General features: G+C 41.5%; 1 protein-coding gene across 5 annotated transcripts in view; it reads right to left on the bottom strand.

Moving 5' to 3' along the window:
- Positions 1 to 18,573, bottom strand: part of LOC111872917 — a 388,527-nt gene that overhangs the window by 105,282 nt on the left and 264,672 nt on the right. For all 5 annotated transcript variants that reach the window (XM_023867228.2, XM_023867212.2, XM_023867219.2 and 2 more), the window contains one exon: positions 10,045 to 10,257. In XM_023867228.2, the coding sequence (XP_023722996.1) occupies positions 10,045 to 10,257 (213 nt within the window). The remainder of the gene's footprint in view (positions 1 to 10,044; positions 10,258 to 18,573) is intronic.

Raw genomic sequence — 18,573 nt, forward strand, 5'->3', positions numbered from 1 at the left:
TTGTACTTTCAGCTGTAAAATAATAATAATAATAATAATAATAATAATATCTTTCCGCCGTCAGAAAATGTTCCATAGATGTGCTGTACTGTATGTTAATTATCACCTAATAGTTGTTTCGTCATTTTGGCAGTTTTGACTATAGGTTTCAGTGCAGAAGCGGTCAAGCTACCAGTGAGTGTGCACAACCTGGTAATGACCGAAAGACCTATTTTTTTATTGCTAGTGGGGTGGGACTAAGTCCCTTGTACTGCGGCCACTTCTGGTCTATTGTACCAGCCCCAGATGATAGGTGAGGGTGATTGTGGAGAAATTGGTGGAATGAAGATTGGCAGGGGAAACCGAAGTACTCGGAGAAAACCTGCCCCAGCGCCACTTTGTCAACCACAAATCCCATTTGACCAGACCCGGGATCGATCCCGGGCCGCCTCGATGGGAAGCCAGCGACTAACCGCTTGAGCTATGGTGCGGCCTCCCGAAAGACCTAAATATGTACCAATTAATTCTTCTTCTTCTTCTTCTTCTTTACTTTGACAGATTAGGCTTTCACATATGTTCCCGTTCAGAATTAATTCTGAAATTATGAATCTTACAGACACGTGGTTGAACTCCTTGGAGGGGTGATCAGCCCATCGCAATGCCGTTATCTACACAGGACAACACAGACTCAGTAGAAACGCGGAGAGACATCCATGCCTAGAGCGGAATTTGAACCCAAGATATCAGTGTTCGAGCGGGCGAAGAGATTTCGTACCTTAGTCCCCGTGGTCACTGCGTTGAGGCACTATACTACAAGTTCCGAAGGTTTCGGGTTCGATTGCCAAAAAAGTTAATTGAATTTTTTTCAACTGATTTAATACTTCCAGCCGCACAATGGCCTTGGGGTCGACTCAGTTTTATTAGAAATGAGTACGAGGAATTTTCCTGGGGGTAAAGGAAGGCGGGCGCGTGAGGCCGACAACCTTCCTGTAATCCGTGAGCCCATTATTAAGAAAATATAGAACCCTCAACGTCTCACAGACCTATCGGCCTTCACCATCGGACTTCACAAGCTCACAGGGAGAGCTTTACCTTTTTTTACCTACAATCTGTGTTTGTGCATGTCAGTTCACTACTATCACTAGAGCAGGTGAGACCCTAATTTCCGCCCAAAGGAAACAGAAATTCTGCCGTCCCCTCTTTCCTTCAGCTGAAAACGCATTAACTTTCTCCAGCCTTCGTCGTAATGACACGCGATTTCTGCAGAGAGCCATTGGTGTCATAGTGCGTAAAACAGTCTTACTTAACATTGTTGCATAACATAGAGTCTATTCAGAGATCAGTCTTCTATAATATAACGCTTTGTAGTCCGCTGAAAGTCAACAGACGTTTCGGAGGAACACGTTGCCTCCATCTTCTGAGTAGAAGAATAAGCCAAGAAAGAAACCAAAAGGCGAAGTTTGTTTCAACTGACTAAAAGGCGTTGTATCCCAGAAGACATAGCTCAAGCGGTTAGTCGCTGGCTTCCCACAAGGACGGCCGGGGTTCAATCCCGTGTCTGGTCAAGTGGGATTTGTGGTGGACAAAGTGGCGCTGGGGCAGGTTTTCTCCGAGTACTTCGGTTTCCCTTGCCAATCTTCATTCCACCAACTGCTCCAAATCACCCTCACCTATCATCTTGGACTGGTATAATAGGCCAGAAGTGGCCGCAGTACAACGGACTTAGTCCCACCCCAATAGCAATAAAAAAATCCCAAAAGACAGAATTCCACGTAAACAGCGCTGTGAGAATATCAAATCCTACATATCGACACTGTTATTAGTTAATGGCCACGATATAAACCACAGATCGCAGGTATGCATTTATTTAAAAGCAATACGGAGCCCTAAAATCGTACAGCTCCCAGAGGACGCTCGTTTCGCCTGCGTTGTGGCCCCGGGACTGATTAACACAGTCATTAACTGGCCGTCCCTAATTCGTCTAGACAGTGCATAGCTGAGCTCTCCATTAGGAGTCCAGGATGTCGCCGTCCCCTCCAACGTGTTTCAATTCCAGTACGTGGCTTGTATTCTAACTCGACTTTGTGTCAGCAGTAGCCCTCAATTTCACCGATATTTGAAATATTAACCCTTTTGTCATGTCTGTAAAACAATAATTTCTGTCGGCTGTACTACATAAGTTCGTAACATTGTCATTTGCCGGTCACGGCAGCCGAGCGGTCTAAGGCATGTACTGTCCTAGCTCGCTTGGAAACCGGGATCGTGGGTTCGAATCCCACTCAGGCCATGGATGTATAGTTTGTGTGTGTGCGTTTTTCTGTGTCTGTGTACAGGTAGAGGCCTTGCGAAGAGCTGATCACCCGCCCAAGGAGTCCTACCGAATGTGTAAGATCTAGAAAAACCGAAGTGAACGGAGAAGTTCATGGAGGTAGGCCTAGGCCCACTGGGGATGTAGTGCCAAGGAAAAAAAAACATTGTCATTTACTTTGAAATAAGAACAGAAATTGCATGAAGCTAGACATTAAATGCTGAGGGAAATATCTGCTCCCAGAAAGTGAGCATTTATGATATTAAACGTTGAACTGGGATTCTTTCAGCGTTGTTAGGATAACAGAATGTAAAAGGCAGAAGAGGGGCGCATACAGAACTTTCGGGGAAGGGGAATCTCATGGGAAAGTCGACTTCGGAAACCGAAAACACTGCTTTAAAATTAATCTTTGAGATGTGATTTGTGGGCATGGAGAAGTCACTCTGAATAATGTTCAGTGACGTTATATCTTCGAGTGCTACTACTAGTGGGGTGGCTGGCTCTGTTTTATTTCATTTGACTAACCATCTATCGGTTCTGAGAATCAACATTTGTGCAATTCTTATTACTTTGGGTTGGAAGAAATTGCGACTTAGGAAAAATCTCCAAGTCAACTCTAATTTGAATAGGGAAAATAGAAGTAAAATGCACAACTTATGTTGTCTTTTAGGTTTGAGTTCTTGGTAATTATGTTGCATTAAGAATGTATTATTTCTTCGATAACATCCATAACTTCTAGAAACAAGCTTTGTATTTTTCAAGTAAAAGCATACCAGGATATGCCAATTCTAGTGTTTATATACAAAGAACTGAAGAATAAATTTTTATTTATATATAAAATAATGCTCAAAGTAGAAATTATTTATCACCTAACTAACTTCATGGGGCAGAGCCCTTCTTCATGAGCCGCCAGGCGTGCAGCGATTCAATAATTGCCGAGCATTTTATGGAACCCGAGGGTTCATTATCATGTTCACAAGAACCCTCCACAGGTCTTCCTCTCCTGAGCCACTTCAATCCAGTCCATACCACCTTTAACAGCCATTTTAATATTAACCACCCACCTACACTTTGGTCTTCCCAGTGGTCTATTTCCTTCTGGTTTTCCCACAAATATCCTATATCCATTCCTCTTCGTCCCCATTTGTGTTACATGCCCTGCCAATCCCATCTTCCTTGACTTGATCATTCTATTTATACTTGGAGAACAGTACAAGTTATGAAGCTACTCACTATGCAGTTTTCTTCAACCTCCTGTCACTTCATTCTTCTTCGGTCCAAATATTCTCCTCAGCACCCTGTTCTCAAACACACTCGATCTATATACCTCCCTTAATGCCAGAGATCAAGTTTTATACCCATACAGAACCATAAGCAAAATTATACTTTTGTATATTCTAATTTTTTTTTGTTTCTAGACAGCAGCCGAGAAGACAAAAGCTTCTGGAATGAATGGTAGCAAGCATTACCTGAGTTCAATCTCCTCTCAATTTCCTCCTGAATAAAACTGTCACTTACAACGTTCATTCTGTCCATTTTCCAGTGCAGAGATCACTAATTTCTGTTTCAGTGCAGATACAAAAGCATGGAGCAAAGGATAAGGAACATCATTATACAAATCAACATAGCAGTCAAAAAACAAAATAGATGGATATTCCTTTTTAAAGGATAAAACGCGATTAGCGCAATTAAACTAAAGGTTCATTCAAGTAGAGCAGCAAGAAACTTTCTCTAAGGCTGTTACTTTTCCACCAGAGGATAAAAGCAATTTCTAAGCCTTTCTTCAAAATTACACGTGACTTGAAAGGGAAGGAGTTCTGGTTTATTTTGTGATGAACGATATTAAAATAACTTCCGAAGAGAAGCAACTAAAAGGCCGTGCCATAGCTCAGGCGGTTAGTCGCTGGCTTCTAACCGCGGCGGCCCGGGTTCGATTCCGGGTTTGGTCAAGTGGGATTTGTGGTGGACATAGTGGCGCTGGGGCAGGTTTCCTCCGAGTACTTCGGTTTTCCTTACCAATCTTCATTCCACCAAATTCTCCATCATCATAATCACCCGGGGCAGGCTACAATAGGCCAATCAGTGGCCGCCGTGCCGAGTGAACCCAGTTGGATTCTACACCCCACTAAGCAAATTTAAAAATTACCTCGTAGAATGGGGAAACAGGGTTTTCAAAATTACGGAACCCATAATAAAATTACATGACGTTGCATCCTACAACCCAGGAACCTGCGTGAGACCCGCAGAACAGTGGAATTTGTTATGCAAGGAGTTAAATTTGAAGCATCGCTTAGAAAGCAACGATTCTGATTAAAGTGTTAATATATGAAAATTAATTAGGCATCTACCACATTCTTTCCCTCCAGTATAATTACATGTAAGAAGTTTAATTCTCCACAAATCCACACGTCCATACGATCTGCGTTTATGATGTGGTCTTTTTCAAGTTTCTCTTCCTTCAGCCACAGGGTCAGAAGCGCCAAATTTAGGATATATTCCTTAGATTATATAGGATATTATTGTTTGCACATAACCAGTTTGGATAGAAATATAACAGGATAAACCAACATCTGAGGCGACTCATAATCAGAAAGTTGTGTGGGTCTATTGAATGACTGCGTTGGCCAGAGAAAATGTTAAGTAAAGAGAAAGACATGGACAATTTCCAGACACTCAACGAAGGAGGCCGAATTTGCCGATTAAATAAAGACGGCACATAAGGCAAAGGGACCGGTAGTACAAACCTGGAAGTTTCCCCAAGAGCGGAATACAAATTTCGGCCCATTCATCCGAAACGAATTTTGAAGGCAAGAACTTTTTTTATTGCTAGTGGGGTAGGACTAAGTCCCTTACACTGCGGCCACTTCTGGCCTATTGTACCAGCCCCAGATGATAGGTGAAGGTAATTGTGGAGCAATTGGTGGAATGAAAATTGGCAGGGGAAACCGAAGTACTCGGAGAAAACCTGCCCCAGCGCCACTATGTCCACCATAAATCCCACTTGACCAGACCAGGGATCGAACCCGGGCCACCGCGGTGGGAAGCCAGCTACTAAACCCCCTGAGCTATGACGCGGCCTTTATGTGCATAAGAACAATAAACATGTTTATAGACAAGCACAGAACTTGCAAACATAGCGAGCCTCATACATCATTTCGAATGTAATCACTCTTTGGGTCTACACTACATACGCAGTGCGTGTTTCAGAGCAGCAGGGCATGTCAGTCGTATGTTTGTTTGTTTGTCTTACCATGAAACCGAGCTAGTTCCAATAGAACGGGTCACAGAACTGGACGGTAATTTCAGGGTTGTGTGATTTTATTTTTGTTCCATGTTCTGCCATATCGTAGCGCAGTGATTCATATTTACGCGAAATGACTGGTTTACAATTTCACAAATGTTACCACGCACAGGTACAGAAAGGATTATATAAATTATTATATCAGCGGTTTTTAATGGACTGTTAATATAATCTACAAAATCGTATGTAACTAAAACTGTATAAATAATACAAGATTAGACCCACACCAGTATTAGTCTTCTCTGTCTCGCTTATAAATCAATTTACCACCGTGTAACAAATCTAAGAATTTTTAAGGACTTGATTCAACTTCGACGACGCTTTCAGGATCAAGGCTATATGGCATAGTGCTATATTTCAGCATCCTGTTGCACTGTATAGGTCTGACTTAGCAGTTCTTGCACCGTCTAAGTGCAAGATCAGAATCCTTAAGCACAACAAACTGTATAACTGAAAATGACCAGTTACGCCGAGACATGTAGTGAAATAGTGTCCAATAAAGAAACAGTGAATGACGTTGCACTTAGAAGGCGCTAAAACACCCAAGTCAGATCTATATAGAGTAGGATGATGAGATGGGTGATGAATGACGGATTATAACGGATTTGGAAGAAAGCGATCGTGGCCTAATCCAGATACTATCCCAACATTCGCCTGGAGGGACTGAGGAATACATAGAGACCTCGGTCAGGATAGACGATGTCCCTGCTGAAATTCGAAAAAAGAACTTCCGAATACATGTTCAAAACCTTACCTACAACGTATATACTAGCCTCTTAACTATGATTACGTTCTTCGCAGTTTTGTTGACGGATTTTAATATTCCGAAGGAAAGCATTTAAGTTCCTGAAGGTGTATTCTCCTAATATTTTCCAAGTTCATTCATTCATTCATTCATTCATCAATGGCTTTACATCCCTTTGTTGAGCCGTTGCCTCTTCTTCAGTTTCGTAAAATTTTCTCATACAGATGGTAGGAATCCTTGGCCGAGTGATGAGCCCGTCTCAAGGTGGCTACCTAACACAGGACAACACAAACGTAATTAGTTTAATTAGCTTAATTAGTTAAGCAGAGAGGCGAACTTACCCCTCTCCCCTGTGCCGGTCACAGTGGCCGTGCGTTCTAAGGCATGAATAATCTTCGCTCGCTTGAACGCTGGAATCGTGGGTTCGAATTCCACCCAAGGCTTGGAAATCTGTGTGTATTTATTTTGTTTGTGTTGTTCTGTGGGTAGGTAGAGGCCTTGCTACAGGCTGATCCCCCGTCAAAGAGTCCAACCGTGTACAGGATTAAGAAATTGAGAAAGCGGCCAAAATCCAACAAAGGAATGTAGAGCCATGGTTAAATAGATAAATAGAGTTCAGTTTCCTCTGCCAGTTGTTATTCCACCAATTGCTCCACATTCGTTAATAATTTCAATATCGACGCTATATAGCCTGGATGACAGTAACGGTAAATAAACAAAAGAGAAACAACGTAACAAAAACACATACAAAATTTAACAAACTTACAAAATAACTAAAATCATCTTTCAAAGTAAAATGCAATTAAGTAATGAAATAACAAACTAATCCCATGGAAAAAAGCTTTCTGAAAATATCCGACATTAAATGTTCAGAAGATAAAGCATCCTCATTCGTTACGTGTTCTAAGGTACGTAGCCACGCATTATATACGTTGTGGGCTATGCCATTCCAAAACTAATCTGCACTTCTCAAAATTCATTCTAANACAAGTCTTCCGGGAGGGACTTTAAGCTGTGTGTCCCGTGTCGTAACTTTACGGCACGTAAAAGAACTTCAAATCCCCAATTCCAGGACGTTTCCCGCCCAACAATAGCCTCTAAGGCCTCTGATAGAAGGGGGAAGCATTATAGACACCGCTAAGCAAGTGGCCGAACTCGCTTGCTCGGCGGGACTGATGGTACGCACCATTTATCGGTAGGGTAAGAAGACTGGTAGAATATCATAGAGGGAAGCACAATAGATGAAACTGGTAGCGGTGCATGGGGAAGCCCACCCTCTCTAAATAACTAACTAACTAATCCCATGGAAAAGAAGCTTTCTGAAAATATCCGACATTAAATGTTCAGAAGATAAAGCATTCTCATTCGTTACGTGTTCTAAGGTACGTAACCACGCATTACATATGTTGTGGGCTATGCCATTCCAAAACGAATCTGCACTTCTCAAAATTCATTCTAATATTGTCTTCCCATCAATGCGTCAGTATTTTGGTAACTCATCGGAAACCAAAATTCGTTACGATTAATATAACGGGTACTATAATCTGGAACATCAAAGTGGTTCTAGATTTAAAATGTTCCCGTTTGACTGTTTCTGGCTTCTCACTCCAAAGTTGTGCAATAACTAAAGCGCTCTTCAAGCGCGTCTCTTTCTAATTCTCATTACGTTTCTTGTAACGCGGTTAGCAACTTTAGTCGTTGGAAAGATCGCAATGTGCGACTGGAATTTATGCAAACTACCAACGAGGCCCATCAAAGAGCAGATTCGTGAACCAAAGCAAATGAAAATTTCTCTTAACGTTATTAGCAGGCAGCATCTGAGTGATGGAAGATTACATAGTACGTTAAAAGTAAGATGAGGCAATCTACATAATGAAATATGGCACAAAATTGTCCTAAGATAAATATGCAACAGCTCGAAAACACCGTGTTAAATAAATAAATAAATAAATTATAAAGTGAACATAAGAGAGGTAAACGTTACGGAGTTAACAATTTTAAGCAATGGAAAGAAGATCAAAAAATCACAGTGAATCTGCAGTGACAATTATCATTAGGACAAAAATGTAATTAAGTCCACAATTTAATATATTTTAACAATATTATATTTCACCACTCCACTTTCGAAGAAGTTTACAAGCTGGATTCGAACATGGAAACGAATGTTTATTCCATAAATAATTATTAATGTTATAAATATGTAATAAACGTACAGTTACTGTAATTATGTTATACGTAATGCTTCCTGCCTGATGGTGGTCGAAAAATACCGAAACATAACACGGAGCTGTCCATATTAGTGAAACAAACCGTATGTGACGTGTACAGGGTGTGACATTACAAAATATTAAAACACAGCATACGCTAAGATCAAAACACATCCTAAATTTAATAATAGAATTAAGAAATTGTGGGAAAGACTAATCGCCTACTTTCCTTTCATAGGACACGAACCAAACAGAAAACGACGCCTCCAAAATTTCTTCGTTGTCGCTGGAACTTCTTTACCGAATTGTTACCTAGGAACGAAAGGAGGATAAACTTTACCCCCTTCTGGCTAGTAATGACTGGACGGATAGACATTATGATACAGAGAGTGATGGGTAGGATTTATGAGCATGCCGTTGAGATGGGCTCAGGCACCATGATATACATACCAACTGGATCAGGCATTCACAACTTGATAGGGTGGATTATCAAAAACACAGACAGCATGGAGATCGTATAAGCTTACTTCCATTCTTTCAAAAATAAGGAAACTGTGCTAATAATGCAATTTATGTTAATTACTTACTTACCAATGGAGCTGAGCCCTTCTTGAGAAGCCGTCAATTGTACAGCTACTCAAAAACTTCCCAGAATCTTATGGAACCCGAAGGTTCATTACCGTGTTCACGATAGCCATCCATCGGTCCTTATTCTGAGCCAGATCAATCCAATCCAAACCATTACATTTTATCTCTCTAAGATCCATTTTAATATTGTCCATCCACCTACACCTTGGTCTGCCCAGTGGTCTCTTTCCCACCAATATCCTATATGCATTCCTCGTCTCCCCCATTCGCGTTACATGCCATGCCCACCTCATCCTCCTTGAATTGATGTTAATTACGTTACTTATTAAATTATACATTAGTTTAACGCAGTAGACATGTTGTCTGAAATTGGTGTAGTTGCTTGGGCTTAACCAGAAATATGCTGCAGAAAATACGAACTATGTTCCATTCTATGGAATATAAATAGCGTCTTCAACCCATCTTTAAGTGCACGTGCATTTCAAGAGAAATATTCTATGACAGTAAACAATATCTGATAAGCATAATATTATATTTATGCACTTGGTTGCATTGACGAATTACTTAGCTATTTTTCCCTTCCTCCTTGGTTTCAGTCCGCAAGCGAACTATACCGACCGAGCGACTGACGCTTGTGGCGAAGTTAGTGCCAACTTTTGCGGATAGAGGGTGTTGCGTGGTCAGCGCAACGGATCCCCACGGCCGTTAATCTCGGTTTTCTAGACTGAAGTATTTACTTTCATAATAAAGCATTTAACCACTTACACATTGAAACATTTACAAAATTAAAAATAGACAACTGCTACGAATTCGTTTCCACTTGCATGCTGATTGCGTAACAAACGACGCGAACAAAGAGAACGAGTAGGCGCGCCAGTGGCTGGAGTAGTCAGCCAGAAAACTTTTCTCTACTCACCGTAATCCGAGTCGTCTGACAGCTCTTCCTCCAGTTCGAGGTCGGTGCAGTTGGAGTCCGTGTCTGATGAGTCAGGACCACCGGGGCCAGGACCATGTCCAGGTCCTGATGACTCCTGCACGACGCACTGTGGCGCAGTGCAATTGACGTTATTCACTTCGGACTCCTCCCCCGCCAGCTTGTTGTACCCTTTCCTTGTTCCCCGACTCGAACCTGAACAGTTCAATAACAATATCAACCAACAGCTGACCCAAGTTCATTCATCTGTTATTAATCTGAAGCTTCCAGAACTGCAAATCCAAACTGAGGTGGTTGAGAATACGTGTTTTGTACAGTCTTAATAGTGTTGTGTGTTATAAATAAGATATATCAATGTATATAGAATTATGCAGTCTACACAGCAATATTCTGTATTTTAAAACAAAGTAGACATTATTATTATTATAAATAAAGTGTATAAATATATTTAAAGTAAAGTCTACACACCAATATTCTGTATTTTAAAACAATACAGTAAAAGACATAAATTGGATCATTGGAAGTAAATCTAGCACATCGCTAGACAGTAAAGTACTTCTTTACAAGACAATCATAAAGCCTATTTGGACATATTGAATCGACCTATGGGGATGCGCCAGTAAATCGAACATAGCCATAATGCAACGAAGGCAGTCCAAAATACTGCGGATGCTCACAAATGCACCTTGGTATGTGACTAATCAGACCCTACATGACGATCTCAATGTACCATTCATCAAAGAAGTCATCCAAGAAAAAAGCATAACACATCACGATAAACTAGGACACCATAGCAATACATTACTGCAGCCCCTACTGGAACAACAACAACGAAGAAGGCTAAAGAAATTATGGCCAGCAGATCTACTTGATGGTTGCAGAGGATCTCTCATTGGAGGAGCCCTCCTCACGACACAATAAGCACACGAGGACGGTGTTTAAATTAGCAAATTAGCTTAAAGAATGTATTTAATTCTGAATTCTAACAAATATATATATATATAAACAATATAGACCCTATACAGAATATTGTTGTGTAGACTGCATACTTTTATATATTTATATTTTGTACAGACTGTTAAAAATATAAATGTCGATTGGCCACACAACCGAGGTGCTAGGAGGAAGGAACAGAAAGCCAAGAGATAACACATACGGAAGGAGCCAAATTCTCCTTGTATTCCCCATTCCTACGTGATCATTTCCCCTCTTTCTGTGACGCAATTCGAGCTCGGATGGACTGTATTTTGCGTCAAGTATATGTACATTTGACGATTAAATGTTCTCAAAAGTAACAGTTAAAGAAACTAAGCCAAACAGACTCCGCAACGCGAGTGTGTAGATCACTGGCTTTCCGGGAATCGAAATATTTTGATTTTCATAAGCACTCATTTGTACCGCTTTCGTTTTTGTTCTCTGCAGACTGTTTGGCAATGTCGTTATCAGATATATAATAGTATAATGTACGACACTGAACGATGTGATTGGTGAGTCCGAGAAATTGGTATTAGCATATTTAAGTCAAGGTCTGTAACGAAAAGCTCCACCTTTTGAGATATATCGCTATATATTTCTTTAAAATTCCACCGACGTTTCGGACAGAAATATAGCCTCCACCTTCATGGTTGATGAGTACTCTAAGCGAGAAGCCAGCATTAAGCAGGGAGAAATTTTCGGTTGTCTTTCATCGGACTATACGGCGTTATATCCTGGAAGTTAAAGTCCATAAACACCATTGTGAGACCCACAATCCTTGTAATTGCTGGAGATACTTAGAAAATTCACAAAACCTCATTCTAGACTGTCGGTGACAACTGTTTTCTATTGCTCTAAACTCCAATCAGATATATTACCGCTGAGGTACGCTGCTATTAAAGTGGAACTCGAAATCCAACTTAAGACCAAGAAGTTGGCCTGAAGGAGCAGATGCGGCAAGCAGGAATGAATAGCGATGAATGGAGTTTGGGTTCCGGGATATGGTGTCAGACGTTCTGAAATGGATACCCACACAGAGATGCCCTTATTACGTTTGCCCTGTACCATTTTATGTCACAAAGGTACATGGAATTTACATCAGGCTCCGTAGATAAACTCTGAGCTTCCTTTCAAGTGCTGACACCTAACCGCTTGGCTCATTATCACGCATCGAGATACTGCATTCAGGGACGCCGTGACGTGTCTGCGGATTCGTCATTTCCGTCTGACTCGTGGGAGGCTGTTACTACCGACTGCGCGAGGCAGGTGACGAGTGCCGTCTTCACAGATTAGGACCATTTTTCTTCTCAAGTTCTTTGCCTGTTTTCATATCAACACCTTTTTTTAAATTTTACAAGCGATCCTTATACACAGAATTAAGGTCAGTTTCTAGAGACATGAAAACGGAAGTTATCAGACGCTCTCAATATCAAATGAAGCAGATCTATCGTAATTTCAGTTCTTGAACGCGTCGAGAAAGTCGTACAGGCAGATTTGACAGCCGTCCAGTGTTTTATGATACCTGCTAGGTTCCTAATTTCTACTAGAATATCCTGTAACCATGAGAAATTTCTTCTGCTTCACAGTTGATCAATACATTCATAGAATTTACTGCGTTTTCTCGCCCGCTCCAAGCGTTTTGTCCATTATGCGTTCAACGATTTAATAGGTCACGGTAGATCAATATGTAGGATCATGCTGTTTCATGTTAAGTCACATACACAGAACGCTATGTTTACATTAATCTGAACCTAATAATTAAGCTCTGTTGACCAATATTTTCTTTGCTAATAAACAAATATGCCATACATCGTTGATTAAATCTCGTGTTGACTTCTCATTACTTGATGCAACCTGGTTAGCAGGACCCTCAAGGACGACCAAGGAATCGTGGTTCGATTCCTGACAGGGGTTAGATATTTTTTTCTGCTCCACAGCGCCCAGACCAGCAACTCAGCCTCCTATCCGATGGGTAAAAGGGAATTTTTTGCGGGGGTAAAGAGGCCGAGACGTGAAGCAGAAAACTCATCTACTTCTAGTGAGCCGATCCCTTCGGCTCATTGCTTGTGGTGCCCTCTCCGAGCGGCGGCCGCGGCCACGGGTCACACCGTTTTTCCTACCTTTCCTACTACTATCCTTAGTCCGTGGCGCATTCTACGTCATCACTCCCCTATCATTTGTGATTCGGCTGAAGCACGCGGTCTCTTCTGCCTGGAAAGTCATCGTGTACGGACGTCTCGCTCCGTAACTAAATTCTGTTTGGGTCGGCGCCATGAAAGATTCGGTTTGGTAGCTAAACTCCAGGCAGGAGAGCCCATCTCGAGGTAATGTACGTAACGCTAGCGTACTGATTATTGTTTTTGGAGAAATTGTGTAAGCTGAGAATGTATATATAGCTTTTGTCTGTATTTTGTGTGTATGTGATTTCAGAGATGGTATTATGCTAGCGTGATGTTTGTCATTAAGTATACCTTATATGTCGCTTGTGGCGGAGACAGCCTGTGCGAGTTGTGATAGGATACCTTGTGGCTGGTTATGCCGATTAATTGTTGTGTTTTCTTTTTTTTCTTTTCACAAATTATTGGTCATATATTAAATGTTATTTGATTTTCTTGTTTATTTCTCTCTTTTTTTCCCTGAGTAACAGCAGAGAACACCCGTTCCCCAGCTGGTGGGGTGGGGGCTCACTAGCACACAGAGTAAGAATGCATACGTCCTCTTGGTGTACTGCATAATTATGCACAGAGATGTTTTCAATGTAACTTTCATTGAGTTTCTAATTTTCTGATAAATTTAACGAAAAACAGAACGCGTCCTGTTGAATTTCACATAAGTACCCTTCTTCTTCTTCTTCTTCTTCTTTACTCTTGTTGCTCCCACTTGGAGCATAGGACAACCGTGAAACTCTCCTTCACTTCAGTTTCTTAAGCCTAGACAGTCGGTAGCCCGTTGCAAGGACGCCACCTATACAGGGCAACACAAACACAGAATAAACGCATACATATGCTTGAGCGGGATTCGAACCCACGATGCCAGTTTTCGAGCTGGCGAAGACAGTTCACGCCTTAGACAGTGTGGCCACTTTCATCGGCTAAGTGCCCTTCATTTCTTCATAACTCTTCAGCAAAAGTATAAAATTCTGTTGTTAATCTGCATCTGTTTTATTTATACTCAAAATGAACCGTCAAAGGAGTGCACCATCTGTTACTTTTCTTTCGGGGGATCAGAATGAGAGATCAATTTATAAGGTATACAAAATATGGGTCTCAATTTTGAGGATTCCATGGCTCAGATTGTGATTTCTGGGTTGTGACATCGTGAAGTCTTGTGCTTAAATAGCGACATTAGAGTGGCCTTGATAAGGAATGTCTTTTCTCAAAATTCCTTCCCTTCCTACATTCACGTGGCCCTGAAATGTGCCGTTTTGCTCCATTTCTTCTATCTTCTCCCATGGGTATAGGCGGCCATCTTCCTTGTAATCTGCTTATGTAACCCAACTGGTCCTTCATCTCACATACTTCATTCTGAAGATAGAGGCAGCATGTGTCTTTGAAATTTGGGTATCCACCAAGAAAACCACAATCTGAAGTCACATATGAAGTGCTTCACTTTCTGTATATTCCCGGATCTTCCGCTGTCAGTCATTTCAGCACCATAAAAGCGAAGGCGAAGGAGAAACAAGATGGCCTCATCATCGTTAATAGCCAGCTATTGCTTTACAGAACGCAATGCAAGTGGTTTCAAACAGAGGAAGAAAGAAGTGAAGCTATCCCTGTAACAGGCCGTGGAGGCCCATAGCGGGGTTGCGAGATGTCGAGGCTCCCACGCTTTCTAGACAATCGGCTCATAGATGGCGGTAAGGTTGTTAGCCTTACGCGCCGGCCGCCCTTTAACCCCCAGGAAGATTACTGGTACTCATTTCGGTTAGAGGCTGAGTCGATCCCAGGGCCACAGTGCGGCTAGAAGAATTAGGTAAATTGAAAAATCCAACTCACTGGGACTCAAATCCGCAACCTTCTGGCTTGTAGCATAGTGCCCTTATCAACTACGCTACAATGTGCCCCCTGAAATAGGTGATAGCCGCAAAATTTTAGTTTTGTACTGTGAGTCCAGAGAGAAATGAATGCAATCCTTCATAACCAGAATAAATTATGAAACTATTTCGTTTTAGCAACTTTCTAGAACAAAGAAGATAAAATAATTCACAAAATAAAACGATGGTTTAAGAAGACGCAGCGTAATTCGTTTGTTTACTAATTTTGGGAAAACCTGTTTTGGAGTTAGTGAATTAGCTACAATTTAAATTGGATTTGTTACAGTATTAAATCTCACATTAGCAAATGAGATAGAACTATAGAAATGTATGGAAATATTGCAACACAGTACGGAGAACCATAGAAGCACAATGTCTCTTTTTAGCTCAGAATTGGAGATAAAGCAGTGCAGTACTCATAAGAGAAATGTTGAAACTGAATTTAATATAATCACGTGTATTAGTGATTAATAACAAGGGTTCAGGACTGGATAAACGGGTTTATTTACTCCTGATACACACTAACAGTAATTACACGTAATTATAACGCTATCGCTATTTACACACTTTTCAGTTCACCGTTGTACACGCACTAAGATTCTCAGTTTCCACTAGTTGTCTCCTAGCAACGGATCTCAACACAGAAAGTAGCACTATGAAGTTTTCTTGCTATTTCGTCTGCAATGACTCTGGAACCTCGGAACTAAAATTCTTCTGGACTCACTCCTCCAGCTTACGACTGACTTGTAACTGTCACTCTTATTTCTTTAGCCGCGGAACGGACATGGACGTATAGTAAACACACATCACGTGATCGCTATCCAGCCAGTCTATTGGCGCGTCTGTCGGATCTACAGAAAACACAGCTTCCTCTATTGCTGCTTGATGGACCGTGTTTACAGAGCTGTCGCCTGCCTATACGTTGATCAAACCCGTTAAAATATGTATATGTACATATTGAGCCGTACTGATTTTAATGTAATCTACAAAAGCGTATTCAGATTTCAGAAACACGTATCATATGCCGATCAATTGTGTAATGCACACGGAATACTTGAACAGGGCAGGCATCACATGACACTACCATTTATAATCATGTTATTATAATCGATTTGATATGAATTGTATGGATATCAAAATATCAAAACCAACTCAGCCCCTCAAGTTACTTAAAATTCTTTTCAATCAGTCATGTTTAATATGGCATAATTTATTGGAGAGATGCAAAATGAGAGATCGCCTATGTCAAACATAATGTGCGTAAAAAGAAGTTCTATTAGCGAAATAAATTTTAACCTTACTTAAGTAACGTCATCACGCCAAATTACGCAATAAGTGAAACATACGTTTATGTCTTGCAAAGAAAGAGTCAGAGGATAAAAACACCTTACCTGTTCCGACTTTTTACACTGGTTACTTCGATTTCTTAAAGCACTGAACTTACAATACAGTGTAGAATGGTTGGGTGATCGGTGAACTGGAAGCGATATGAAAAGAGCATCTTGGCAAAATAAAACTATTGTAAGGGTAATTTTATGGAGGGTCTGAAGAAAGCCACGAAAACCCTTAGTCAGTTTAGCCGGTGTGCGTCCACAAATTCGAAAGAAGCACATCTCAAATACAAGTCAAAAGACTGCAGCTACGCAGTCACAGTAAGAGAAGGATAAAGCTATCCCTGTAACATGCCGTGGAGGCCCACAGGTTTCTGAGACGTCGAGGCTCCCACACTTTCTAGACAATCGACCCACAGAATGCGGTAAGGTTGTCAGCCTTATGCGCCGGTTGCCTTTATGTCCAGGAAGAATCCTCGTACTCATTTCTTTTAGAGGGTCAGTCTACTCCAGGGCCATAGTGCGGATGTAAGGGTTAGGCCAATTGAAAAATTCAATGACCTAGCCGGGATTCGAACCCGCGACCTTAGGGCTTGTAGCATAGCGCCTGAAACAACTACGCTGCAACGTGCCCCATGCCATTACAGTGCCTTTACTCTGCCACGACGCTCCTTCCAGATCCCTTCCAATTCACCAACCCTACCATTCAACACTATGTTGTGCGTTACGTACTGTAAAATCCCGAAAGGAAAGACCGTAAAGACAGCGTAAGTCTTCTTATCCTCCGCGATTCTATTTGGCACACATATGAACGTACGCTCTGCTCACTGTGCAGTTTGCCATAATGGTGAGACGCCCTGCTCGTACGCCGGTTATTTCTGTGTATGAAAAAAAAACAGCTGTTTGTTTAAAAATCACACGAAATAAATAAGTACACTATTTTGGAAAAAATAAGACATTTTTAACATTATAACATGTGAAATATATAGTTAAAACAATGAATAAATTCAACAGTGATTCCCCCCCCAAAAAAAAAATCGCCTATCACCTATCACCCAGAAGTTTGTGTGTGTGTGTTTTTTTCCCACTGGCTCTACCGCCCCCTTGGACCCTGGCCTCTGATTTTCACTTTCATGATCATTTTACAGACGGTAGGACTCCTTGGACGAGTGATCAGGTCGTCGCATGGCCTCTACCTAAACACAGAATAAACACATACATAACAAACATCCATGCCGTGTGTGGGATTCGAAACAATCTTCCCGGCCTCCGAGCGGGCGAAGGCAGTACATGTCTTAGACCGCTCGGCTACAGTGACCGGCCGAAGTTTGTGGTTTACAGTCAGATAATTCGCAACTGACTTACACGTTCCTACCTTATTAACTACTTATGTGATCTAGATACAGAAAATGCCGTGTTGTAGCTCAGGCGCTTAGACACTTCTCACCGCGGCGGCCCGGGTTCGAACCTAATTCCGGTCATGTGGGTTTTGTGGTTGACAAACTTGCAATGGGCAGGTTTTCTCCGACTACTTCGGTGTCCGCTGCCAATTCTCATTCCACAAACTGTTTCACATTCATCACCATCTGTGAATTTATGTAAATTAGTGGCCGACGTACCAAGTGGACTCAGTTTCACCCCACCCCAATCAACTAAAAAAAATCTTGACAACGCTAATTCTGTACCGGGTTATTTCCACAATCTCTTGCCACGGTATATTAAGCAAATTTCGAGTTAATGCAGATACCTAAATAAAAGGTAACTAGTTTTTTTTTAGTTCCTTGGGGTGGGGTGAAACTGTCCATTTGGTACGTCGACCAATACCTGGCCTACTGTGCCAGCCCGGGATGATAGATGATGATGATGAATGTTGAGCAGTCGGTGGAATGAGAATTAGCAGGGAAACTGAAGTACTCGGAGAAAACCTACCCCAGTGCCACTTTGTACACCACAAATCCCACACAACCCGACCTGAGCTCGAACCGGGGCCGCCACGGTGGGAAGCCAGCGACTAACCGCTTGAGCTATGGCGGGGTCTGCACAGCGATCTAACTTACTTAGAAACGAAATAACTAATACAACTCCGTGGTACAGAATTTTTGCAGTTAATATTTATGCACTTCGTCAGGATACTCCATTTTGGATTGCAGCTTCTCTAGCGGTGACTATTAA

This window comes from Cryptotermes secundus, unplaced genomic scaffold, assembly GCF_002891405.2.
Source record: "Cryptotermes secundus unplaced genomic scaffold, Csec_1.0 scaffold1079, whole genome shotgun sequence".
Classification (NCBI taxonomy): Eukaryota; Metazoa; Arthropoda; class Insecta; order Blattodea; family Kalotermitidae; genus Cryptotermes; species Cryptotermes secundus.